The sequence below is a fragment of the Alosa sapidissima genome, chromosome 21 (assembly GCF_018492685.1).
Source record: "Alosa sapidissima isolate fAloSap1 chromosome 21, fAloSap1.pri, whole genome shotgun sequence".
NCBI classification, from domain to species: Eukaryota; Metazoa; Chordata; class Actinopteri; order Clupeiformes; family Clupeidae; genus Alosa; species Alosa sapidissima.
Genome location: NC_055977.1, coordinates 10,900,572 through 10,927,778, shown reverse-complemented (window position 1 = coordinate 10,927,778; position 27,207 = coordinate 10,900,572). Strand labels below are relative to the sequence as shown.

At 43.8% G+C, this 27,207-nt stretch overlaps 3 protein-coding genes across 5 annotated transcripts in view; all 3 read left to right on the top strand.

Annotated features, from left to right (window-relative positions):
• macf1a (microtubule actin crosslinking factor 1a) overlaps positions 1–6,726 on the top strand; it is a 190,573-nt gene extending 183,847 nt beyond the window's left edge. The window contains 5 exon segments of the mRNA XM_042077105.1: positions 150–182; positions 1,759–1,970; positions 3,301–3,417; positions 3,819–3,921; positions 4,518–6,726. Coding sequence (XP_041933039.1) covers positions 150–182; positions 1,759–1,970; positions 3,301–3,417; positions 3,819–3,921; positions 4,518–4,759 — 707 coding nt within the window. The 3' untranslated portion in view covers positions 4,760–6,726.
• A 1,275-nt stretch (positions 6,727–8,001) lies between these two features.
• Positions 8,002–17,139, top strand: bmp8a (bone morphogenetic protein 8a). Its single transcript, XM_042077188.1, has 7 exons — positions 8,002–9,611; positions 11,807–11,999; positions 13,055–13,203; positions 15,313–15,504; positions 15,593–15,669; positions 16,122–16,232; positions 16,456–17,139. Exons 1-7 carry the CDS (start codon positions 9,110–9,112, stop codon positions 16,603–16,605), a joined length of 1,374 nt encoding a protein of 457 aa, XP_041933122.1. The 5' UTR covers positions 8,002–9,109; the 3' UTR covers positions 16,606–17,139.
• Positions 17,140–21,015: 3,876 nt separating this feature from the next.
• Positions 21,016–26,936, top strand: nkain1 (sodium/potassium transporting ATPase interacting 1). Of its 3 annotated transcripts, XM_042077222.1 has the most exons (11): positions 21,016–21,166; positions 21,445–21,501; positions 21,702–21,995; positions 22,314–22,451; positions 23,955–24,035; positions 24,334–24,531; positions 24,644–24,704; positions 24,796–24,877; positions 26,190–26,261; positions 26,294–26,308; positions 26,815–26,936. In XM_042077222.1, exons 3-11 carry the CDS (start codon positions 21,942–21,944, stop codon positions 26,816–26,818), a joined length of 705 nt encoding a protein of 234 aa, XP_041933156.1. In that variant the 5' UTR covers positions 21,016–21,166; positions 21,445–21,501; positions 21,702–21,941; the 3' UTR covers positions 26,819–26,936. The 3 variants fall into 3 exon arrangements, with proteins under 3 accessions (XP_041933156.1, XP_041933155.1, XP_041933157.1); XM_042077221.1 differs by lacking the exon at positions 21,016–21,166 and having other exon boundaries at positions 21,301–21,501; XM_042077223.1 differs by lacking the exons at positions 21,016–21,166; positions 26,190–26,261; positions 26,294–26,308 and having other exon boundaries at positions 21,302–21,501.
• Positions 26,937–27,207: the final 271 nt, after the last annotated feature.

Below are 27,207 nucleotides of genomic sequence, written 5' to 3'. Positions count from 1 at the left end.
ATGTCTCAGTGTCTGTGTGTGTCTCTTTCTATTGTGTTCCTGACAAAAAAGCTGTGTACTTCTGCCTGTCATGTGTATGATTATGGGGACTGTGTGTGTGTGTGTGTGTGCATGAGATTACCTCATGTTGTCTCTGTTGTGTCTCTCAGTGACAGTCACTCCTGGCTATTTCTGCTGCAGAGGTACCTACCCACTCCTCTCTCTCTCTGTCTGTCTGTCTGTCTGTCTGTCTGTCTGTCTGTCTCTAACTGTCGGACATCATGCATCATGTCTTCTTCATGCTGACTCTTTAAACCCATCTGTCCAGCTGTGGGTACATATGCTATATCTGTGTGTGAGTGTGTATTTATATGTGTGTGAGTGATTATGTGTGTGTGTACAGTATGTGCCTTTGCGTGGGGGGGGGTATATGTCTGTATGCCAGGCAGTGTCATGCTTTCTATACAAACGGGGGATGGGCCAGCCCTGGTCTTGGTTCTTTTTATACACATCCCAAACGATTCAAACTAGTTTTCATAAACATAATGGAATGATTTAAAAGTCCCACGGACCAGGGAGTGGCCCCCTGGGTTTCTAATAGCATTCGAAGCAGCTCTTAAACCTGATTGCTCACAGGGGAACCAATTACAGGCTACACCTGGTGTTGGGGGCAGAAATTACATGGTGCACCCATTTATTGACTTGCCTGCTGTTGCTAGTGGTAACGGCGAGGGGTGTGTCTCCACGGCTACTGACCACAGCTACGGTGCACTGCTGCTACTGCACATGGTCCTCTCCTCCCTCTTTCCCCATAATCTCTCTGTCCTCTCTGCCTTGTCCATTTCTCAAATTCTTCCATTCACTCTCTTCTCTCTTTTTCTCCTCTCTTCTGGTCTATCTCTCGCTCTCTTCTCCTACACCTCATATCTTTACATCTTCCTCCCTCTTTCATTTCTCTCACACTTCTTTTTCATTCTTTTCTTTCACCCTTTCCCCCATTCTTTGTCCCCTCACCCCCCCCCCCCTCTCTCTCTCTCTCTCTCTCTCTCTCTCTCTCTCTCTCTCTCTCTCGCTCTTTCACTTTCTCACCTCTCATCCCCCCTCCACCCCTGTCGTGGCTGCTGCTCTGGGCTGTGTTTTGTGTGATGAGGCTGTACCTGAAGCGTGTCTTTCTGAATGCTGCCAGAGAACACCTGACCACATGTACGCGCCCCCCGTGTGTGTGTGTGTTTTTGTGTGTGCGTGCCTCTAATGCTGAGCCAGGCATGCACCCCCCTCTGGATATGTGAGTGTGTTTGAGCATTGAGCTGAGCCCTGCCTCACCACCTCCAGTCCCCCATGCGGTCAGTGCACAGGGGGGTCCACCAGATGAGAGGCCGGGCTGCGTAAAAGTGTGGCCTCTCGTGTGGTTTCATCGTAAACAGCTTTAACACCCACAGGCTGGACTTGTTGGCTACCCCCCCCCCCCCCCCCCTTCAGCACCTACACCTGCCCTTCTCACACCAACCACTGATCACCTTGACCACACCCACACATACTATCCTAAAGTAACCTGTACTGACCCCCACACACACCTCACACCAACCCCCCCACAACCCCCCAGAGCGCTGATTGTGCAGCAGTCTCACAGGGAAACCACTGGCTATCTCCCTCTCACGGCTTACTGCCTGACTGACTGGACTGCCAAAGCCAGAGAACTGACCTCCGTTTTTTATCAATCTCCCTCTCTCCCTCTCTCCCTCCTCCCTCTCTCCCTCCTCCCTCCTTTCCTGTCTGTAGCTCGGGGGCGTACCAATCTGGAGCTGCGGGAGAAGTTCATCCTTCCCGAGGGGGCCACGCAGGGCCTGGCGGCGTTCCGCTCGCGGGGCCGCCGCTCCAAGCCTTCGTCCCGCAACGCGTCTCCGACGCGCTCCTCTTCCTCGGCTTCCCAGAGCGCCCAGAGTTGTGCCTCTCTGCCCTCTGCACCCGCCACCCCCACCGCCTCCTCCAGGGTAAGTTGTTGCACTGGACAGACGCTGGACAGGGCCGCAGAGTGGCATTAACCCTTAAAGGTGTAGGTTTTTGAACGTTCTAAGTTCCGCAACAATTGAAGGTTCTAAAATTCTATGTTGAATTCAATGAACCCAGATATTCTTTAGAACGTTCATTTCTCAACATTCCTGGGCCGCAGAGTGGCACTAATTACTTAGTGGACCGGAGGATATTAGAATCAAAATCCATTTGTTTCCGCCTACTTTCCTCCAACTCCTACGATGGAGTCTAGCAGTATTTATTTCCACTTTGTCCCCAAGGAAATGTGCTTGTTAATGGAAGTGTTTTTTCTCAGCAGCTTGAAGGTGTTCCATGGCAATAAATTATGCTCTGTTATGCACTAGTTATATGAGAAGAAAAATAGTCTTATGTTTTTGATGGAGGTAGACAAATTGTATAATATAATCATTTTGTGTCAGTGAAAAATATAGCATAGCATGGAAATGTTAAAAAAAGACCACATTGACTTGAATGCAGATTTAAGGTGAGACAATACATCAGTATAAGCCAATTGATTTTGAATTAGTTGCTATTTATGAAATAATTACACGCCTTACATAAGCTGAAAAAAAACTTTATTTGTGTAAACACATGTTGTTGTATCTGTTTTTGCATAAATGTGTATAAAGGTTTTTTCTCGGCTTTGGGAGCCAAGTTGAGTGAACCTCATGATGCTGCTGCTTTGCAATGTCCCAAGAATCATAAGACACATTTAACAGCTCAGCAAGATCTCTGACAGCCAAAAACCATTACCCTCTGATTGCATTTCGAACTAAATGCCATGAAATTCTAAACAAAACAAAACAAAACAAAACACAAAATCACACACATCCAGTCATCAGTCTATGTCACGTTGGTGCATTTTGTTGTGTTGTCCTGTGATGTTCATAACGTGTGTCTGATCATATGAGTTGTGCTGTTGTCTGGTTCAGTTGTGTGTGCGCGCGTCTCAGTCACATGGTGATCACTGTCTCATTGTTCATCTTGTCCTGTGTTTCATTTGTTGCTCTGTTTGTCTTTTTTGTCCCCCTTGTGCACCTGCCCATTGCTTCTGATTCCCTCCATTGACTCCTGCTGGTCTCACCTTCACCTGTGCATACACACGAACACCCTTTCATTTCCTCTCGTCCTTCTCCCTCCCTCCCTCTCTCTCTCTCTCTCTCTCTCTCTCTCTCTCTCTCTCTCTCTCTCCCTCTCTGTCTATCATCCTTCATCCTCCACTCCTCCCTCCTCTGGTTTCTTCTCCACCTCTTTCTCCACCTCCCTGCATCTCACTGCCTGTTTTCCCAGTCGTCCCAATCTCACTCACGGGGCTACGCCAAGCCCTGGCTGGCACACAGTAAAACGCCAGCACCCACCAAGTGCCAGTCCTGTCCAGATCACACTGCCCACACCCCAGGGCAAGAGGTAACACACTCGCCCCCCCCCTTCTGCTACCTGTAATGCTCCTAACACATTAACTGCTACTTCACCAGACACTCCCAAACCTACATGTTTGCACTTTTGAAAACTCACGCAGCCGTATAACAAACCCGGTTTGCACTGAGGCAATTTGCCTATTAATTAATTGAGTTAATATGTAGCACGGTAATAACAAAGCAGTAGGAAGCATGCTAGTCTAGAAATATCCACGGGCTAGTTTCCCAAAGGCTTTATAGTGCATTACTATTACTATTACAACAGTATAGAGTATACAAGCTAATACTCTCTCTACAGCTTAACTGTAGATGTAGCAGCTACAAGCCTTTAGGAAACAGCCCAACTTAGTGAAGGAGTTCTAGCATGACACGTGTTCCCCACCACAACAGGGAGCAGCATCGTCCAAACTACGGCGTCCGGCATTCCACTCCAGCCGCGGGTCACTGACGGGAGAGAACGGAGGAGCCACACCTGCATCCAAGGGACGCCCAGGTGAGCTCGGCCTTGCAGTTCATATTTGTGCTGTGTATATATATAGTCTTTTTGATCCCGTGAGGGAAATTTGGTCTCTGCATGTAGCCCAATCCGTGAATTAGTGAAACACACACGCCGCACACAGTGAGCACACAGTGAGGTGAAGCACACACTAATCCCAACTCAGTGAGCTGCCTGCTACAGCGGCGCTCGGGGAGCAGTGAGGGGTTAGGTGTCTTGCTCAAGGGCACTTCAGCCGATCCTACTGGTCGGGGTTCGACAAGTCGGAAGCGCTAACCAGTAGGCTACGGCTGCCCAGTAGGTGCTGCACACCGCTGAGCCACTTCCCTTCACAGCGTGTGCTGTTTCTGATCTCAACCAAATGAATCTGTGCGCACGACACATAAGGATTGTTCACGCTGTGGACGAAGGTAGAAGATCGAATTGTGGAAATAAAAAACAGCCAGGAATTTCTGATTAGGAACTTCCCAGAACAGACTTGTTAGCATTGGCAGTGCGTTTAACTTGGTCACTCTCCTGTTGCATAATCACATCCTGTCTCTCTCTCTCTCTCTCTCTCTCTCTCTCTCTCTCTCTCTCTCTCTCTGCTCCAGACTCCAAGCGCACCCCGTCCTCCGCCAGCGGACCGGCCAGCCGGGCAGGGAGCCGTGCCGGGAGCCGCGCCAGCAGCCGGAGGGGCAGCGACGCGTCGGACGCCTCGGAGCTCCTGGAGACGCGCTCGGCCTGCTCCGACACCTCGGACACGCCGCGCCGGCCCGGCAGCAGCAAGCCCTCCAAGATCCCCACCATCTCCAAGAAGGCGCCCAGCCCCAAGACGCCCGCCGGGAAGAAGTAGCAGGGGGCGCCACTCTTTCAGTCCCAACCCCGAGAGAGGGACAAGCAAGGCCCCCCAGCACATACACTTCAACAAGTACACACACACACACACGCAATGCGCCGCGAGGAGGATAGCCAGCTACGGTGGCCCGGAGAGTTCAGCACACACAAGGCCGGGGCCAGACATCCGTGAACTGTTCCCTAACCAGACCCAGTCTGCCCCCCCCCTCCCCTCACCCTCTCCTCCTCCACTCATGCGGAAGACGGGGAGAGGATGCTGCTGCTCCGTGACACCCCCCCGCCCGCCGCTCTGAACGGTAGAACCACAGGATGCTGCCTTATTTGTGTCTCTCATTGTCCTTACTTTTGATCCGTCGTCCTTACTTAACACCTTACACACCTTTTTTTTTTGTTTTTGTTTCCCCTTTGAGCGGGTTACTAATTCTTCAGCACATGCACTTGGACTATCTGCCTGTCACACACAGACACACACACACACAGCAACACACACAACTGTACACTACCCTACAGCACAACTGGTCCAGGACTATCCGGGGTAGAGGGAAGGACAGTGGGTGATCCTCTGTTTGACCGATTGATCCATGAACTGGCTGATCCAGAGGACTGGAGTCTTGGTGTGTGACCAGCATCTGAATGCAAAGACCCATTGCAGGACTACAGAACCAGCCCACAGGAAGGGAGGAGAAGTACCTCACACCACAGGGACATGACAGGGTCCATTATATATCCATATGGTGGTGTTGTTAATGAGTTATGTGGAAAAAAAACAAACAAACAAGAAAACAAAAACAATGGACAGATGCACGTAAGCTGGGGGTTTTGTGGGAATCTGTGCACATGGCTTAACACAGCATACATACACACACACACACACGCACACACACTGAGTGTTCCAAAACCCTGTCGTGATCAGACTAAATCAACATGTTTCCCATGTTTCCCAACGTTCCAATCGTGTGTGTGTGTGTGTGTGTGTGTGTGTATTCGGTTGTGTTCAAACCAAACTCCAGAAGCCCAACAGACTGCGCCCCTCTGTCTCATAGACACACAGGGGACAACACACACGCCGCCATTCACCTTTGACCCTCCGGTGTTGTCATGGTAACCCATGTGCTCATGTGTTTGTTTTAACTCTGCTTCCTCCTCACAAGTTACAGAAATGTCTTTTAATGTTGTTACGTCACTTCACAGTATGCAAAAATGAATTAATTGTTAATGTCTCTTTTTTTCTGATTAATTTATAATCCTATTGTATTTGTTTCTGTTCCTTCCTCTAGTATAAGAAAATGTGTATTTATTTTTCCGTACAGGATCATATCACCTTTTGAGAGTGACTAGTATTAAAACAACTCTGATAATAATGATGATGATGACGATGATAAAGACTTTTTAAAAACCCAGGAGACTGCCTCTCCTAGAGTAGTTTACTTGATCATGTTTTTTTTTGTGGTTTAACTGACAAGGAAGTTGACCGATTCCAGTGGTGGCCTTCTTCACCTATGACTACAAATCCCAGATCCTGTCTAAAAGTGGCTTCCTACTGTGTGTAGGTACAACAGCATCTTGAGACATGAATGAGGAGGACCTCAGGGGGGTGATGGGATAGAGTTGGGGCTCTGCTCGACCCCCACCCGACCCCCTCAGCTGCCTCCCCTTGATAGGCTCTTCAAATTGTCTTCGTCGTTGACAAACATTGCTCCTCCGTTTGTCATTAATGAGAAATGTATGGCAAGTCTGAGAGTGAGCAATACCTTAAGGTGGTTCGTATTTATTTATTGTTCCTAGGAAGGAAGGAGGAGCTATCGAAGGGATCTACCTTTTGATTGTGTCACTGTCTGTGTAACATGAAATTGAGCGTGGGGGAGGGAGGGGGGGGGGGTGACATTGTGTAAAAGAAAAAAAAATAAGATTATAAAACCTTTTTTTGTTCTTTTGTATTAAAATAATGCTTGCAGTAAAATATCATGCTATGTCTTCTGTCCTTATTTTCCATTTTTTGAGAATAACTGTGTGTAAGGAAACTCTGCAGATATCTCTGCTAGGAGAGTTTGTGTGTGTGTGTTTGTGTGTGTCTTTGCGTTAATTTCATGGATAACAGGAAACGATCATTAGGAATAGGGTGCAATTACGGTCCCAGCGATAAGGGCACACCCTACAAAGCTAGCTTGTGCGTGCGTCCGTACGTGTGTGTGTGTGTGTGTGTGTGTGTGTGCGTTTGTACTCAAGTGTGTGTGGAACAGGAGTCATAGTCAAGCATGTGGAGAGGAACAATAACTAGCAGTGCATGTCTGTGTTTGTGTGTATATGTGCTTGCATTGGATTTTGTATATGTTGGGTGTCTCCACAGAACGGATGGGGTTCAGGAAGGGTGGTGTTTCACAGTTGTGTGTGTTTGTGTGTGTTTTACAGGCATAACTCTGCAGCTGTGTGTGTGGGTTCATACACAAATATTTAAACTCACTCACATCCTCTCCCACATACATGTCATCACCACAGCCCCGGTACTGCTGACTGTCCGCACAAACACACACACACACACACACACACACACACACACACACACACACTGCCACCCTGCCCTCAGTGTAGTCCATTCCAACTCCTCATATGTAAAATCATCTCTCAACATCAGCAGATTAACACTAAACAGGAAAACTGAACGCTACGCTTGACTTCAGTATAGCCTCAGCACCTGAGTAGGGATCCACATTGCTTTCCAGTCGGTTTGGCACGTCTGCTTGGATTCTGTGGCAAAGCCATGTGACCACTTTTCAAAGTGACCACAGAAATGGGCACGTTTGAAGTCACACATCCACACAGAGGGACGTGCTCAGACATAAACCCTGCTCTATATTTGAGTGTGCTCCCGGAGGGCAGGATCCTGCACAGAAATCCGCATGTGCCATAAACACAAACCTGCTTTCAACACCGTAGATTAAGATGGATTAAGAAATTTACACTTGGCAACAGTTTCTGTTCCGACTTCAAAGTCATCTCTTTTTTTTAAAGGGAGCTTGTTTTTCCAGAATTGCAGACATTTACAAAGATTTGTTTGGATAAACACATACCTCCATTCATTTGTTGTTTTTCTCTTAGCAAACGGAATGGCCTACAACTAGATAACATGGCAAAAAAGGGTAGATGAATAGAAGAGAGATGAAAGGGTATAAAGAGAAAGAGGAGGGAGGAGGAGAGTCATCAAGGGCTGTGGAGAGAGTGAGGGAGTCTGCCTCGGTTTGGAAACACCCTCATTGAGAGGGGCATCCTGTGATGTGCAGGATTCTGTGATTACACCCTGCACAGAACGTCAGACCAAGAGGACGACAGGGGCCGGGAACACCGGAGGGCTTTTTTTGTAAGCTCACACTTGTAGGATTATGGACATTTATTTTCCTCCTGTTGAATTGGGAAACTGAAGGATTGAAGGAATCTATTTTGATTGCTCTGTGTTGTGTTAGAAGTAAATGATAAGTGTCTCCTTGGAAAATAGAAATACTTTTTTTTTTTTTTTGCTTTGAGGATCTTCAGAGAGAGAGAGAGGGGGGGGGAAAGTTTGGCTCCATCTATATGTAACCGATTCAAGTGGAAGGAATATTGAGATCCAGGTTTTGATTTGCTGTGGATGTTTTCCATGCCTTGTGGATATACAGTGTGGTTTTGATCAGGCTTGCTGTCGGATCTGGAGAATTGGCAGGTGTGACATTTGATTTGGGAACCTCTGAAGAAAGACTCGCTTGTGCGTCTGACCCATTTTATTTATTTTCTTCGTGACTCATATATCACGTTTCTGACGGTGCCCAGCAGACGTCCACCTGCTCTCTCCTCAACCTTTTATGACGCTCCAAATTCACTTTTCAAGGAGCCGAGTCAGTAACTCCGACAAATACATGTTTATGTTCCCCTGCTTTGGCCGTTGTTCCTTTCCTAGTCATTTCTTCCTCTGAACCTGTGTATGAAACAGCTTCTTCAAGGAGCAAGTGGTTTTGGAGACGCATTAAAAGTGTTCCCAGAGTGAAGAAAGAGCACAGGGAGAAATGGGAACAGAAAACACTGCCCTTTCTTAATGAAACACGGACCACAGAGGACCATCTTCCAGGACACATAATAACAACCAAGCACATAAACGGACAAGCTCAGTCAGTGAGGCGACTTCTTGTGCTGGCCAGAGTGTGATAGTCCCTTTTCATGCTGGTGCTGTGACCGTTCCAGAAGATTCTGGGTTGTTTAAAACAGTGAGACTCCTGGACTGAGACAGTGAGAGCAAGACGGAGACGCGAGTGCTTTGCCATTGCATTTTTGAACGTTAAAGTGTGACTAAATAATTGACAATTGAGACAAAACCACAAAAATGGTAATGGATCCCTCAAGTCAAGAAACTGCAGGACATTGTAAGAGGAGCAGCTCCAGAAGGCACACACTGTCCTGCTGTTGGAGAGAACAGAGCAGCGTTGGCAAGGGCCAGAGCAGGAGATTGTCCCCCCTGGCTGTCCTGCTCCACGTCTGTGTCCTGCTGTGTGTGTGCGGGGGAGTGGAGGGGGTGGTCCACTCCAGCTTCCGCCGCCTGAGCGGTCGCGAGAAGAAGGAGATGCAGCGGGAGATCCTCTCGGTGCTCGGCCTGCCGGGGCGACCGCGGCCCCATCCCCCGCTGCGCCCCCCGTCCTCGGCGCCCCTCTTCATGCTGGACCTGTACCACGCCGTGTCCGAGGGCGAGGAAGGACTCGGGGGCCGGCTGGCCGCCGTTGGGACGGGCCACGTCCACACTCACGCCTTCCCCACCCTCAGCACGCACATGCCGCCCCTCGGCTCTGTGGTCAGCGAGGCCGACACCGTCATGAGCTTTGTCAACCTGGGTGAGTGGTGGGTGTGCATTGGGGGTCAAAGTTCACGTTGGTGTTTGGATGGCTGTCATGATGACTTATGCTTAAGGTCTATGGAAATACAGAAACTGAAAAAATGACATACACATCTTATAATAACACTTGACTTGACGGTATCTACATAAGAGTGACATGACACCGTCATAACTTGTCATGACAAAAACCGAATGACATTTGACAGAAGCGAGTGACGGAAGTGTTATGTCATAAACGTTTATAACTTGTTTATAATGTTTTTGACATGTTCATGACAGCGTCATGTCACACTTGTAGATACTGTCAAGTAAAGTGTAACCAATACTTTAGAGCCATTTACAAAGCATTGCTGGACTCTAATGGATCCAGCATAAACTGTAAGGTGTACCGTCACACCGGTGTGATGGGAATGTTGGAAAATGAACGTTCTAAAGAATATCTGGATTCATTGAATTCAACATAGAATTTTAGAACCTTGTTGCGGAACGGGATCTTATGTTAGAATGTTGAAAAACCCACACCTTTAAGGGTTAAAGGGAGACTCAGTGAGATGGTCACTAGCAGACTTGCTCCCGTGGAATGTTGTTAGTAAACACCTTTTCTTCAGGGGGCCACTAACAAGCACTGTTCAAAACCACCAGAACGCTATGAAAGCTAAGAATGATAAAGTTTTTCAATCACTGCAAACAACTTGCAGATGTGGCCCGCATGCCTCGTTTCATGTTTACGTTGCACAATTTGGCAAAACACACTTATGGGGAGTCCTTCACAAAGACACATAGTCATATGGTAAGGGAGTACTCAGTCATTTCTGGTGAATAAGGCTAAACTGTTGACAGATTACCAGAGATGGATATGCTGATTGTGCCTGGTATTTGTTGGGTGGTATGCATAGTTGTCCTGGTTCTCTGGTCAGACGTTCCCACTATCACTGTAAAGACTGTTTTCCTGTTGTAGTTCAGACAGCCTAGATCTTATCACCAAATCAGTTAAAACATCCTCCTGCCCAATTGTCTCCTTCCTCTCTCCTTCAGAAGAAGACCCTGGGAACTCACTGCATTCTCATTATTTGTGTTGTATACTGTACGTCCACTTGTGACCATTGAGTATAGGTCACAAAACATGTGTGTAACATATGTAATCCTGTTGTACACAATCACCAGTGAAAACATGCTTGTGTATAATCTGTGTGTGGAAGAATGCACTGTACAACTACCTTAATATACTGTAGCTCAACGAATGGCCGTCTTCTATGTACTGTACATTAACATGTGGATGCCAATAGATCAATCGGACAGTTAATAGACAAACACAGTGAACGAACTGAACGAACAGGACAAATTTGCCTCAGCCAGGCCAGGTCATATAGACTGGACTCTCCACGGTGGACCGCTCCAGTGCGGTCCACGGTCCAGGCCTGGGCAGCGAGATGTGGCTCGGAGAGCACAGCTGTGCAGAATTACAGGCCTTGTTGCAGCACTCAGCAGATGAAAATACTGCTGGATGGCTCTCTATATATATCTGCGCAGCCTGTAATTAGTGGTGCAGTGCTGTTGGGCTGCTGGGCTGTGCGGGGTGTAATTACAGAACGTTCCGCTCCAGGCTGGGGGTGTCAGTCTGCTCCGGTGTGCTCAGCAAGGTCACACTCACACTCACTGCCATTCTTCTTATGCTTCATCTGTTTCTCTCTACCTCTCTCTCTATCTCTCTCTTCCTCTCATTCTCACATCTATGTTTTTTTTCTCTTTGTCATTCTTTCTTATTGCCTCTCGGTCATTGGCTGCTTTTTGGTATCCACTCTCCTGCATCACCACTCTTCGGTATCCACTCTCTCTCTCTCTCTCCCTGCAACTGTTGTTTCAGTTTCTTTTTCTCTTTCGGTCTTGGCTCGGTTCGGTGTCACTAACCGTTTGGCTACAAAGCTTATTGGATGGAATCCTACAAGGATCAATACTTACTCGACCTTTGAAAATAATGCACTGTGAAATATGAACATAAATTCCCATTGAAGTGATGATGCACAATAAAATATGTATTTATGATATTCCAGATGAAACTATAAAGAAGTGCCTGATACAGTGTGCAACATGTAAAAAAACAACTTGAACTAAACATTTAAATGCTTTAACACTTATCAACTAAATATCTGTGTAATACTTTTATAATACATTATTTCCCCCTGACCCTTCCAGTGGAGCATGAGCGGGACCTGCTTCAACCACGACCGTACTGGAAGGAGTTCCGTTTTGACCTCACGCCCCTCCCACAGGGAGAGACTGTGACGGCGGCGGAGTTTCGCATCTACAAGACTCTGACCATGGGCCAGAGGGCCAACCACACGCTACACATTTCCGTCTACGAGATCCAGCGAGAGAACAGACACAGGTGCTGCACCCCAACACAAAACCGTGTCCTGACTGTACGTCTTTTTGTCTAAAATATGTGGTCACTAGGTCCGTTGCCTTACACATGTGTGGTGTCCTCATCATGCTGGGCGCCGCTGTTGCAGGCTGGGTATTTTCTCTTACATCATACATCATACATAAGCTGTACTGTAGAATGGTAATGGCTATGTCTGCGCATGAAAATAGTCACAGGTTAACCACAGTGGTTCATTCAATTCCCTTTGGTCTGCAACCGTTCAAACATAAAATGTACTGAGACTATGGGCAAAAAGACTGTGACTATTGAACCAGATGCTGCTTTATCAATAATTGACAGTATGCCATTATGTAATATGTATCAGATGACCAGTATAGTAATGCATTTGATATTCAACCAGTTTGAGTGGTAGCTGAAAAGTTTAATTTAACATGGTGTTTGTCATTGGCTGCATACAGGTATAGTTCTCTCCTTACCGCACATAGTTAAATTGTGGAAAGTGACGACATTTGGTAAATTGTCTCCTCTACACTTGGAAAAGAATGAATAGTATTCAATAGTTTCAGATCTGATCTATTTTTTTATTTCCTGCTGCCACAGATCAGTTGGTCAGTTATACATTTTCTGGTATACTGTACAGTCATTTGTTTTGCATTTCTTTTTGTTCAGTAGTCACACATTTTTTCCATACTTGTAAATATCCAGAGGTCCTCCCCTCCCCTCCCCCACCCAGTACTGCCAGTGCATGGTGAGCTGGGGTCACAGAGGGACCATACCAACACTCATACTTACATGAGTCATTCGTGCTAACACGCGCAAATGCTTACGAATGTAGACATATGTCCCTGTACATACCCAGATCAGTGTGCAAATCAGAGCATTTTCTCATATGTAGATTTTTTCCCCCCTCTCATTTCTTGTCAGTGACGCTCACACAGTTCCTCAGACATCTGCACTGACCCTATATTGATGTGCGGAACTGAGAACATGTATTTCACTGTAGTCATGGCTGCCGTTCTTGATATAGTAACATCTGACTATGGTGGCTCCTATTTCAGGGAGCCAGAGTTGGTGCTGCTGGACATGCAGTCAGTGCCAGCAGGGCAGGAGGGCTGGCTGGCGTTTGATGTGACCTCAGCCAGTAACCGCTGGCTGCTGAACCCACGGAGCAACCTGGGCATCCGGCTCTACGTGGAGACTGAGGAGGGTGAGGCACAGACTGGGGGTCAGCTTTTTGGAAATAACCAGCTGCTCGTACTTGAGCACAGAGGCTCCAGTGTGAGCTGATTCATAAGTTACTTCAGAGAGCTGGACATTAGGATGTGACTTCTTTCTGTGTTACTAGTGTGTGAAGTGCTTACAGAACCAAAGTTATAATTTCCAAGACATACACACTAATATGAGTTCCTTCCTGGTTAGTATTTTCATCAAATGACTAAATATAAGGAGTAATAGGGAACGTCTGGCATTCGAGTAACTTCTTAAAATGAAAAGAAAGTCTGCACACTGTAAAGCTCTAATTCAAATGATTATAAAAAAATGGAGCAGTGTGCAGATCTTGTTCTTTTTTTACTAGTTTCTTGGTCTTGCACCTGAACAGTTTTGTGGATGTGCACACACTTGCTCTGTTTTTTTTTTCTTTCATTTTTAAATTTTTTCAATTTAACGTGGCTAGCATCCATTGCCCACAATTCCCTCCAGTGGATTATCCTTTTCTCACCTATTATTATACCAGTTCATCCATTGCCCTTGCTTGACATGAGAAGCCACTGCTGCTTGTCTAGTTTACTCTTGTTTATTCACAGACAAAGCTGTTTAGTCTGCTTCCTCTCTGGCAATTTATCCTTACCCCATGCTTTCCAACTGTCCCCTAAACCAAACCCTGCTCATCCACTCTGTACCTGCTCAATGGGATCCCTATTCTGAGATCCTTATTCTATTATGCATACACAGACCAAGGCCACCTTATGTGTGGAAAAAGCCCAAACTACAAGTACTTTTATTTCAATTTAGGCAAGGTATTATCAGTGCTATTGAAGCTTTAACAATGAATTCACAGAGTTCTACAACTTTTTCATGGTCACTAAACATGGAATTATATCACCTGCCCATAGACAATAGAACGAATCCCCTCACCATGAATGTATGGTTATGGTTATGGTTATGGTTATGGGATTTGGCAGACACCTTTGTCCAAAGCGACACACAAATACAAAAACAACATAATATTTAAAATTTAACAGGGAACAGATTAGAATGTTGGTCAAACTATAATAAGGAGAATAGCAATAAGAAACAACAATGTCAATTCAATCAATAGCCGAATAAAATAAGCAATGAAAATGAGGGAAAAGGCAATAATAAACAATAATGTTCATTCAATCAATAATATAAAAACAATGACATGGTAAGACTGCATTAAGGAAAATATCAATAATAAACAATAATGTCAATAATAATAATTGTTCTTCTACTAGTTTTGCTTAACGAGATACACTTCTACTGTACATTTGCTGGATTTCACTTTCGTCCTTGCCCATCTTTTCACTAAGCGAAAACTTTGGCATGGTGAAGGTCAATGGGGAAATGCTGTCATCTATCCAGGTTTACTTGAAATCTTCTCAGGGACCTGAAAGTAACTGAATGCCTTCCACAACAGTCTACGTGGCTCTGATCCAGAGGTCTAGGTCTAGGTCTAGCAAGGCCCAAAAATACCTTATGGAAGTGTCTGCCTTCTGTGTTTGCTGCGTGGATGTGATGCCAAATCACACTACGATGTTCCAGACATCCAGGAAATCCTGGAACACATTGTAGGATTTCTTTTAGTGAGAGGTGTAGGAAAGTAGTTGAGGAGTTTAGGGGTGTCAACAAAAAGGTTTTAATCATCATATAATCATCCTATCTATACTACCGCCATAATGTAGAATTACTGAAGGCCCTACATGATTACTGATATTGATGCTTAGACTTTGTTGAGATGATACTGTGATTAGACTTTATTTAAAGCATATATATAATATGTGAATAATACATATTATTTATCATTTATATCATGCAATTTGTCATTTCATTTATATCATGCAATTTGTCAATTTATCATTTATATCAAACAATAATCTGCTTGACTCTGCCTGTAAGTTAGAATGTTCGGTTTGCAATTTCAAAAGAAACTTCGGTTTCTGGATTTTAGCAGATTCACTGACTGCAGTTGTAAGTCACATTTATAGTCATTGTGTGTTGACTGCCACATGTACTGTAAACGACTTGATTAGACCCAAGCGTGTGTTAATAACGGACCTCATTACTTCTCCTCTAGACCGATCACTGTCTGCAGGATGGGTGGGTCTGATTGGGCGGCGGGGGCCCCGCTCTAAGCAGCCCTTTATGGTGACATTCTTTCGGGCCAGTCAGGCCCCCTGTCGCCCTCCACGAGCAGTCAGGCACAACAACCCCCGGAAAAAGAAACCCAAATACACTCTGCCACACCCCAACCGACCTGGGATATTTGGTGAGCTTGCAGACAGGAGTTGTTGAGCATACTCTGTTGATTGGATGGTCCTTTGTCTGATTAATAGTGTTTACCTTTCTGTGCACAGATCAGATCCCCACAAGTGGCCGCCAGGCATGCAAAAGACATGAACTGTATGTAAGCTTCAGTGATCTGGGATGGAAGGTTAGCTTTCTCACAAACACACATTTCAACATGCTGTTTTGTGGTTTGGTCAAGGCCATCTGTTTTGCTGTAGAACATACTGTCCACAAACTTTGCTGTGGACACACTCATCTACGCATATTGCAACATGGTCAGTCAATTGTGAGTTGTGATATGCAGAGTTTTTGATTCTGCGTATAAGCCCAATTCTAAAATGAGATTTCAGAACTAATAGAATGTGTATAACAAAATATTTAGAACAAATAATTATTTGAGTTAAAGAAAAGCTTGCTGATGCTGGGCTGCTGGTCTAATAGTGTGATTGTGGTGTGTGTGTGTGTGTGTGTGTGTGTGAGTGTGTGTGTGTGTGTGTGTGAGTGTGTATGTGTGTGTGTGTGTGTGTGTGTGTGTGTGTGTGTGTGTGTGTGTGTGTGTGTTGTGTGTGTGTGTGTGTATGTGTGTGTCTCCCTCAGGACTGGGTGTTGGCTCCACGGGGTTACTCAGCCTATTACTGTGATGGAGCGTGCGACTATCCCTTAGGGGCTTGCATGAATGCCACCAACCACGCCATGATCCAGCTAGTGGTCCGTGTTTTTTTTTTTTCTCTTTTCTCTCGTGTTTTTCTCGTCATTCTCTCTGTTGGTCCTTTTTTCCTCTCCCTCTGCTCTCTTAATGCCTTTTATGCCTTTTACTTTGCCTACTACTTCAGTTAGTTTGCTGTTGTTGGGATAAAAGAAGAATTTCACTGTCAAGAAGACCAAAGACATCTATTCATTTAAGTGAACTATTTTTTAATTCTATGAACAGGTCCATCTGCTGAAGCCAGATGAGGTGCCGAAGGCATGCTGTGCCCCTACCAAGTTGAGCCCCATATCTGTGCTCTTCTACGACGACAACAACAATGTCATCCTCAAGAAGCACCGCAACATGGTGGTCAAGACCTGCGGCTGTTTATAGCCCCCTTTGGCCCAATGTGCTAGGACTCCCAAGGACTCTGCCAACTGTATTCACACACACACACACACACACACACACACACACACACTGAGCACAAAGCTACAAAATACTAGCATAAATGACTTCCCTTCAATGCAGTTTGCTGCTATCCTGTGTGTTAGGGCTAAGCAGTAATGAAGAAAAAGGACCCAGTGGTATTGTTCTCCTCTTCTCTTGGCTATTCTACCTAGGACACACAATGATACAGCTCGTGCCAAAACACAAATTCTCCAGGTGTGGGGTCTGCTAAGCCTCTCGTACTCCACAGGTCACATCTGGGCACTCATATGCCTGTGTTTGGTTCACGCTGATTTCCTGCGTTATGGTTAATTCAACACACCAACATGTCAATTTGTACCAATATATTATTTTCAGACATCTTGGAATGTAATGAAAATGTTTTCCCTGCCACTTTTCAAGATGTTATTTAATTGAGATGATAATATGTATAATGTTATGTAGCAACATCATAAAGGGTACAAATCTTCCAACGAATGCCTTTTTGGAAATCTATTTATACCCACTTGAAAGTTATTTAAAAGGAATTTATCTCCACAGTCATGCATCTCTTACACACCCTGCTAGTATGTCTGTTAGTTTGAATTTGGTTTTCTGAATCCTAAATTAATTGTTTGTGTTGTTCAACAGCATTTATGTGTTCGGTACAACAAAGATGGTGGTAAAATGAGAAATACGGAGTGAGACTATTTTGGGCTAGGTTTAGTTACTGAGGGCTGGTGGCCATATAACAAGGATGTTCAAGAGATTTAGAATCATTTCACACTCTAGGTGGCGCTACAGCCAAACGGTGATGAGACAATATCTAAGCTACTGTCTCTGTGCAACTGTGGGTCTCAATCTTACCATTAGGGCATTCATAATCACAGAACCGAGTGGCACTCTTGAGTCTGGTCACACCTGATTTAGCTAACCATGAGAGCATAATGATTACACTGACTCTCATTAGGTGTTGTTTAGTCAGAGAAAGATAAACGAAATGTAAGATTTAGAGGCCCTGGTTCAACATATGTACTCCTATGTAAAGTTGTTGTAATATTGAATATCTAGCTGAGGATACATCCACAAAAAACTAAGCCATACATAGCAATAGAGGCATAGTAACATCAATCTTTCTAACAACATGTCTTTAAGTAGCTCACAATTTGCAGATGTTCAGTTTGCAAAATGGAACTGTATGTTGTAATGTTTCTCTTTGTTACTCCATCCAAATTGTATCATCTCTTCACAAACCTTCAAATGATATTGGGAACGTGCCAGTATTAATAGAAGCTATATATTATCTATCTATTAAACCTTTAATAATAAATAGGCCTTGATAATAGACATGTAATAGATCCTATTAAGATTTAAGAGGCTTTTTTGTAAATTTGAGTTAACATGTGAGTACATATTTCTGCACTCTTGGATAGTCTGTGCCTGGATGCAGATTTGTTGGGACGTGACTCCAAAGTGAAGACACGATGTCAATCTGACAGATTAGTCAACCCCTTAGCTCAGATCTGCACTGTGGTTCCACTTTTCAGACATACCAAACAAACACTTATCTGCCATGGAAGTCATCATGGAACCTTATTGCAAATTTGAGTTTTAGGCACATGTACTGGTTGAATAGGCTGCATGTGACCAATAGAGAATGCTGCAAATCGGCACCAAGGTTTCACCAAAATAATTGGCCCCACAGTGTACATTACACTATACTACACTACCCTACACTGTATGTTCTATCACATGACACTGACAGAAACCTGAGAGAGATACAGGATAAAACCTGAGAGAGATTTGAGATAAAAGAGATGGAAATCGCCTGCTGCTACAAGTGCTGAATTTAGCCTTTGATACAAGTGTACACAACAAACTTTTGGACTACCTTAGGAACTGCTCTAAAATGCTTCAGCTCTTGCGTGAAAGAAGATATTTTATATTTAGAATGGGTCAGAAGCTCAGGACTAATCAGTTGCACCTGTTAATGATGGGGTTCCTCAAGGCACCATCCTAGGCCCTCTCCATTAGATCACAGTATTAAAGGAGAACGCCAGTGATTTTTCACATAGATCTCAGTTTCTCAAGGTCACCGAAAAAAAGAAAACAATCAGTTTTACCTAGCTCAAGTTACTGCAGCCAGCAGCTAAAGCAGTCTGGCAGCTACAGCGCTACACTCTGGATGGCATGTTTGTGAGCCCCCATGTTCATGCCCCCAGAGTGTAGCGCTATCTGCCTAGCTACCTTGGCTGTTGGCTGCAGTAATTCAAGCTAGGTAAAACCGATTGTTTTATTTATTTTTTCGTACCAACAGTACTCGGTGACCTTGAGAAACAGAGATGTGAAAAATTGCCTTCTCCTTTAAAGGAACACACCACCATTTTATGAAATTAGGTTATTCACCATCTCTGACTTGGGACTATATTGGGGCGAAGCACTGCTACAGTACTTGGGCGCAGAGATTGTCTGTGCTGTGGCGAGTGAGACAAGGTACATAATGTGTTGTGTGATATCTCTGCACCCAAGTACAGTAGCAGTGCTTTGCCTCATCTTAATCTGCATTGTTGTTGGCTCACTTTTACTCATGACATGCTATCCGGCAATGCGAGATTCCATTCACTATACTAAGCTAAGCTAGCGGGGGCGCTGCCGGACCAAAACAATGCATGCACGGAGACAAAGGTGCTTTTGCTCACTTATCTAGCTGTAGGGGAGACGGTGAATAACCCAATTTCATGAAACGGTGGTGTGTTCTTTTAACTATTCCTATACAGATAGCCCACAATTATATCTCCCCTTACAACCCATCAGTCTTCTGCAGTGGATGTTATTGGAAAAAAAATCCTTCAACTCAGGGAAAGCAAATCAGAAGTCATGTTGGTCCCTCTAATGATTTAGAGTCTAATCCCTTTTATATTTCAAAACATCTGTGTCTCCAGCAGGGTAATGCTGTTTAGTGACAGATGCAAGATGAAGGTGATGAAGTAAGCTGGCTTCATACATTTGAATTCCCTTTTTGGTATAAGTATAAGTATATATACTCTTTTGATCCTGTGAGGGAAATTTGGTCTCTGCATACATTTAAATTCCCTTTTTGGTATAAGTATCTATACTCTTTTGATCCCGTGAGGGAAATTTGGTCTCTGCATTTATCCCAATCCGTGAATTAGTGAAACACACTCAGCACAGAGGGGTTAGGTGCCTTGCTCAAGGGCACTTCAGCCGTTCCTACTGGTCGGGGTTCGAACCGGCAACCCTCCGGTTACAAGTCCGAAGCGCTAACCACAGCTGCCCCTGGACATCTGGTTAATCTGTTTTGCCCAATCCAGTGTGAAGTAACAGCCTCCAAAAGGGACAATCCTTAAGCAGGATTCAGTAGTTTTGGGTAAATATGGCAAACTTTGCTTGCAAACGGAAATGACATACAACTCTGATCACACCAATATGCACCACTGCTAGGGCTGCAACTAACGATTATTTTCATAGTTGATTAATCTGACGATTATTTTCATAGTTGATTAATCTGATGATTATTTTTCTGGGTTAATTGATTAGTTGTTTGATTAGTTGCCAAAAAATGGTGAAAAAATTTTGATCATTGTTTTCCAAAGCCCAATATTATTACAGAGAAAATTGCCCCTCGGGGATAAATAAAGTTTTTTGAATTGAATTGAATGTCTTCAAACGCCTTGTTTTGTCCACACACCAAAGACATTTAGTTCACTGTCAAAGAGGAGTAAGTAAAGCTGAAAATATTCAAGTTTAAGAAGCTTCAATTAGAGATTTTTTATGTATAGTCCTTAAAAAAATTTAACAAACCGAATACTGAATAACCGAAAATTACACAAACCAAATTAATTTAATAGTCAACAATTAATCGATTAATTGTTGCAGCCCTAACTACTGGTAGAATTAAATAGCCCTAACATTATGAGTTTGAGGATTTTATTGCAAAACTAAGGCTAATATACAATAATATATACTGTAGCCTACCCTACCCCAACAATGGTTTACATAGTTGTCAATTTCTTTATGCAATATGTTCATTCTCTTATTTAACATGGTTTAATTTGCATTTGGAAGGATAGTATATGATGTCAAAGATTCTCAATGTCCTATAGGATATACATATCAATTCAACTTTTGAGTAATATTATGTGGTACAAAGATGAACGATGAGCATCATTCTCCTAGCATCCTGTGCGTGTTGTCCTGTGATCACTTACATGTAGCTTACATAGTTTCAGTGAATGGGTAGCCTATCTGCCATGGCATATATCATTAGGCCCAGCCTATACCCTACTTAAACGTTGTCTGTGGTGTGTGTGTGTGTGTGTGTGTGTGTGTGAGAGAGAGAGAGAGAGAGAGAGAGAGAGAGAGTGTGTGTGTGTGTGTGTGTGTAGCCTTCACCTATGTGTTGTGCAATGGAGGATACCTTCGGAGGATTTTGCATTGTACATGTACATGTAGCCTATCCATCTAATCGATTTCGTTGTGTAGCCGGTTAATTTGTAGACTAAAGGTAGGCGTCTTTCCACCCGCCTTTGGAGCTTCTATGTATGTTGGTTGGGAGATTGAGAAATGTTGGTCCTTCGTCCATAAATTGGCCTTATTTTGAACTGTTCTGTATGGTCTTTCACGCGGTGTGTTTGATTAACGTGAGATCATGATGTTTCTTGTGTTATCTGCCCCGTGCTGTCGGTAGCGCGCATGAGCTGTGGGTTCTCAGACGGAGGTTTACTCCTTCGATGTGGTCTGTAGGTTGTCTGGTTGTCCGACACCTCTTGTTTTCATCGACAGTGAAACTAAAACAGGGAATTCTTCTGCCTTACTGCTTGAGACAAAATCGACACACCGGTGAGTTAGACCAGTAAGGTAGTTAGGTCTTGTAGCCTATGTTCTCATCTTGGCCATTTTGGTCGAGGGACATCGTTTTCGACCCTGTATGATGTGATGTTCATTTCTCCCTCTCTTCATCGTACACCATTCTTCTGTCCGTTTCTTTTTTTTTTGCACCTTGTGCTACCTTGGCATGCTCATTCTCACTCTAAATGAAGGCGTGGCTGCCGGTGTTTCACGTTGTGGTAGGACGTCGCAGAAACCGCGGCTCTGGAGGACTTTTCGGAAGAAACCCTGAACAGAAAAGTCCCATTGGGCGGTATGATAAAGTCACAAAGAAGCCGCGAGCTGGGTCCGGTAGCTCGCTGATAAACAGAACCGGAACATCTTGGACCTAAGGGGAGACCGCAGGCTCGAATCACCAACGACCCGAAATTCGGATTTAAGCGCGCACGATCATGGCTTGGTGCGACGGGAGGTGTACCCTTATTGTGATATGCAGCTTGCAGCTGGTGAGTGTACAGTATGCAGCAGCGAAGGCATTCTTGCAACAATGACAATATACTTGAGGAGTGTTCTGTGAGCCTGTTATTTTTTATCGTTTATGTCATAGGTAAACAGAGTTTTAATTGTAGACCATGTCATCAGTAGTAGGCTATCATGTAGGCCTTACATCAGATGTGAGAATTAACAACAGTGCTCTTTTTTAGGATTCATCTTTTACACAGGCTACTAGGCTCTGACTGGCAGCAGTTTCCATGGAAACAGCTGCACCAATGCAAAGGCTGTGTACAGTGTGACATTTAATTGTGTGGTCTGTCTGTGTGTAGGTGGCTGCACTACAGAGACAGGTCATAGATTTTCTTGGCTACCAGTGGGCCCCTATCCTGGCCAACTTCCTGCACATCATGGCTGTCATACTGGGAATATTTGGCACTGTCCAGTTCCGCTCACGGTACATCATACTGGTGAGATACTGATATTGCGCGCGCGAGCACACACACACACACACACACACACACACACACACACACACACACACATACACACATACATTTACTTGGGTTCACATTCACATGTCAGATTTTTGGAGATGGAATCAATTTATTCTTTATTTTGTAGTCAGGCTACCATATATGTATAAATGCTGAACAAAACAGGCATGCACTGTTTATCCACCTCAACATGCAGACGTCTTGCAACCTGTTGTAAGCAGCAGACATACGGTGAATGTGTTACTCCGTCCAATCGTTGTGCATACCCATGAAAAAAAAACAATCTACACTATGACAGCACAGATAATGAAGTAGAAGAACCTGATCAGAATGTAATCAGACACTTTGTAAAAAAAGCCCGGAGGCAACAAAGCCTATGCAGAGAATGTGTTGGCAAACATGTTTAACTGTTTTAACAGTGAACTATTGTTAGCTTAATGGCAACCAACTAAGTGGGAGGTGTAGTTTATGTTTATGTTTCTTAACAGACACGTTTGTCCAAAGCGCCTTACGACAAAAACAATAAATATTGCATTAGCATTAAAATCAATATAAAGTAAAGTCAAATGAAATGTTAAATTAACATAATATCAATAATGACAATAATAAAAATAGCAAGTCTTCATAATATCCATAAACATAATACAAACAGTAGCCATAAACTTACAAATCATGATATTAATTAGATGCAAGGTAAACGCATGGGAAGAAAGACAGTTATTTCACCTGAGCATTGTGTAAATGCGTAGGGTTCTCCAGGGATGGTACCTGGTTCATAGTGCTGCCTCTTAGGTGTCATTGTATCGTTCAGTCATACTGCTTAACCCAGCAACATATTCCCTATCAGCCTTGTCTTTAACAGGAATTACACAAAGAGAGGATTCAGTGAATCGGTTTCCATCTAAAGACTCTGTCCCCCATGAGGAATTGATTAGTGTTTGGACTGTGCCATTGGAATCATCTGTTTAGTCCTCCTGCTCTGCTCATTAGCCCGACAGTGTAGCGAGTACTTCAGCTGAGATTAGCCGAGTGTTACAGACAGCTTTGTGTAAAAGAGGCCCAGTGCACAGAGCCATCTTGGTTTACCAGAGAATCAAGAGACCCTGGTGTACAAGCTGCATAGTGGGCAGTGCCATCTAGGGGCAACAAAGCTTCTTAGGGTAGTCGCAACCCCTTGCCCCTCAGAAGCTGAGCCGATGAAGCAGAAGGCCGGATTATCAACAAAGCAAGTGTTTGATGTGCATAGAAATAAGGATTTAGATGTGTCTGATGGAGGATTACAACATTGATAGCCTTGATCAGAATTGTGTTGCTCAAATAAGATCAAAAGTAGGATTAGCCTAACGTTACGTTATTCTGATCAGTGTGTTTCAATGAAATGCCCACATTGTAATATATTGATTGGGAATCGCACATGTAGCTCACTTTCCCTTCCTCCATCTTGTCTCTTTCCTCCTCATTGTGCTACGCTGCCAGTATGCGGTGTGGTTGGTTATCTGGGTTGGCTGGAACTCCTTCATCATCTGTTTTTACCTGGAAGTGGGACATCTCTCACAGGTGAGTGTGTTTGCGATGGACTGACTAATGGTCAAGTCGTATGTAAGTTAATGTGCCCAGTGGGGGAAGAGTCTGAGCGGCTAAGCTTTTGGATGCCTTTGCAGAGGTCTTTTGGTCATATACCTTCAGATTCAGAATCTTTAAAGAAGCTCAGGAAATGCATATAATGCTGGACAAGTAAGCATAACTATTGGAAGGGTCAGCCCCAGTAATGGAATTTAGAAGTAAGTGCTGACATAGAATTCAACAGTTTAGTTGACTATTTGCTCTCAGACAGTTTCTCACTTTGTTGTTTCAGGATAGGGAATTCCTGATGACATTCAACACCTCCTTGCATCGCTCCTGGTGGATGGAGCATGGCCCTGGGTGCCTGGTAACAGCTGTTCCTGACTCTCCATTGGCTCCTCAGGATCACCATGTGATAACTATCAGTGGCTGCCTCTTAGATTATCAGTACATAGAGGTGGTCAGTGCTTCCCTGCAGGTCTTCCTAGCTGTGAGTACACATCCCCACAACTGCTAATAACTATTTTGTTGTTATTGTCTATCAGTTTGACTGAACTTTTTTTTTTCTTCTTTTTTTTTTCTTCTTTTCTTCTCACATTCAGCTCTTTGGCTTTGTGTACGCCTGTTATGTGAGTAAAGTATTCCTGGAGGATGAAGACAATGGTGAGTGTCCATTGACAAGCTGATTGAGTGGTGTTGTTGTCTTTTGTTATATGTTAAAGCACGGAACTGAACTGTCCTCTTTCCTTCCCAGTTGATTTCATTGGTGGATTTGACTCCTATGGCTACCGTCCTCCCCAGAAGAATTCACATTTGCAGCTGCAGCCCCTCTACACGTATGAACAGCCTTTCCTTTATCAGTGAAACTAGCATCTGTGTTACCAACACTAGAGCAACCGAAGCTAGTCACTATATTGTGACAACTGTGTACGAACGTATACGTTAGACTATGTCTCTTATCTCTTCTCAGTGGTAAGATTTAAGTATGAACTCGAGTGTAGAGGTGTACGCACATCTATAACGATTCTACAGGTGCTGGATACTAGAAATACCGAGTAAAACAAAAGAAAAAATATCCACACTCTGTCTCTAAAGCTCCCAGTTTAATGGTGGGTTATACACAACGTTTAGACCACTCAGGTCTTTTTTTTAGATGTCATCTGACGAAGACCTGAGGACACCTGACGAAGACCTGAGTGGTCGAAACGTTGTGTATAACCCACCATTAAACTGGGAGCTTTAAAGACAGTGTGCGGATATCTTTTCTTTTGTTTTAAAATGTAAATATGAGCCATCTTTGGTTATCTATATATTCCTGTGACGTTCACAGCAATTATTCATTCCCCTAGACACCTCTTATTTCTTTCAGTTCCTAGCTGTTTTTATGCTAATGCTAATGTCTTTGATATCATCTGAGAGACATTACAGTTTATACCATGGTCTAGGTTGAAAAGGGTGTCGTTCAAAAAGTGATATAATACACCTATAAAATTATTATGACGTTGCTTGACAATGCCTGAGTTAGTCCACTCAGCAGTGACTTATCAACATTCCACAGCGTTGCGATAAATGGTGAAAAAACTAACGATTTTATCTCTAAAACTCATTTAGTATTAATAATTGATTTCATAGTTATTTATTTCGTAAGTTACCATGGTATAAACGGGATAATGCCCTTCGATGCGTCCATTATCAGAAATAAATGGACCGTCCGACGCTATTTTTTTTAAAGCAAGCAATCCCTGATGTCATCTCACCACTCCTTCTCATTTAAATTTCAGTTCTTTTATATACTGCTATAAAGAGTGACAATTTGCTCAAGGTGCATCCCATAGGCCAATGTTGGAGATGTGTAAAATAAAAAGATGAAGAATGTAGGACATAGGGACAAAGAGGGCAGAAGGGAGATAAACATATAGATCATATATAGATACTGTATATGAAAAGATAGATCTGGAGGAATGAAGTGAAGTGGATACATGTATTTCCAGGTGCACATAGAGCACTCTGTTAATATCTATATTAGAATACCATTTCAGGGTTAACAGTATGTACAACTGTCCATCTGCAAAGCAGTCAGCGCTTTGGGCTGTACATGTTTAAATCATAGCTGTCTTACAGTGCATTAAAATGTTGGCATTTTGACAGATGGCAAGTGAAGCATGTCAGTAGGTTGAGGAGCAAGGCAGAGATGAGGGATCGAGGGGCAGATGTACGAAGATAGCATAAATGCCAACTTTTTCTGCTCAAAGTTTTTACTTCGTCAGGTAAACAGCACTCATCACCACTCATACACTTTGTACATTATCTCCTCCTTAGTGTGGTTATCCGAAAAACAGAATCAGATTAGGAGTGAGAATGTGGATGCCATATGGAGATGTATTGTATTGGGTTTTGGTTATGGTAGATGATGATGATGATTTCATAGAGAACGTAAAGGTTCTGCTACAGAGTGGAAGTAAATGAGACAGGACAGCCAGGGTAGATAACAGAACGGAGATGCGGAGAAGTACAGGACAGGAAATGGAAGAGGAGAAAGAGAAAGAGAATGATATTAATTGTGCCCTGCAGCGAGTGAAGACTCAGGACCATATTCTACCTCTAATCAATATGTCAGTGCAGCCTGAGAATGAACAGAGTGCACTGTTGTAGACTGTAGTATCCTCTTTTAAATCCATAAATGTTTGTGTATAGTATACATGTACATGTGGTTTGTACTGTACTGTATGTATGATACCGAATGGTTTGGTTCCAAGTATGTTTTCTTTTACAGGTGACGGTTCATCAGATCCACTGACCATTGATGAGGAAAGAGAGTTGGCACAACACAACTCTTCAGATCGCTGTGAGCCCTGATGTGGGATGAATAAATTAAAATAAACTTTAGTAACTGTGTAACTGTGTTGTTCATACCATATGATACTCCTGCTACAGTACATGATTGATTATGTTGTTCACAATCACAACAGACTCAAGCTTGCCAGTCTACATGTACAGTACTCAAAAGACATTTGGTCTATTGTGCTGCAGTATGCCGTATAAAACCTGATGCCAAAAAGGTTTTCATAAGGTGCTCCTCTGGGTTTGTGAGACTAGTATGGAGAACATTAAAAACGTTTTGATGAAACTTAAAAAAAACTCAAGCAATATAAAAATGTATAAATCA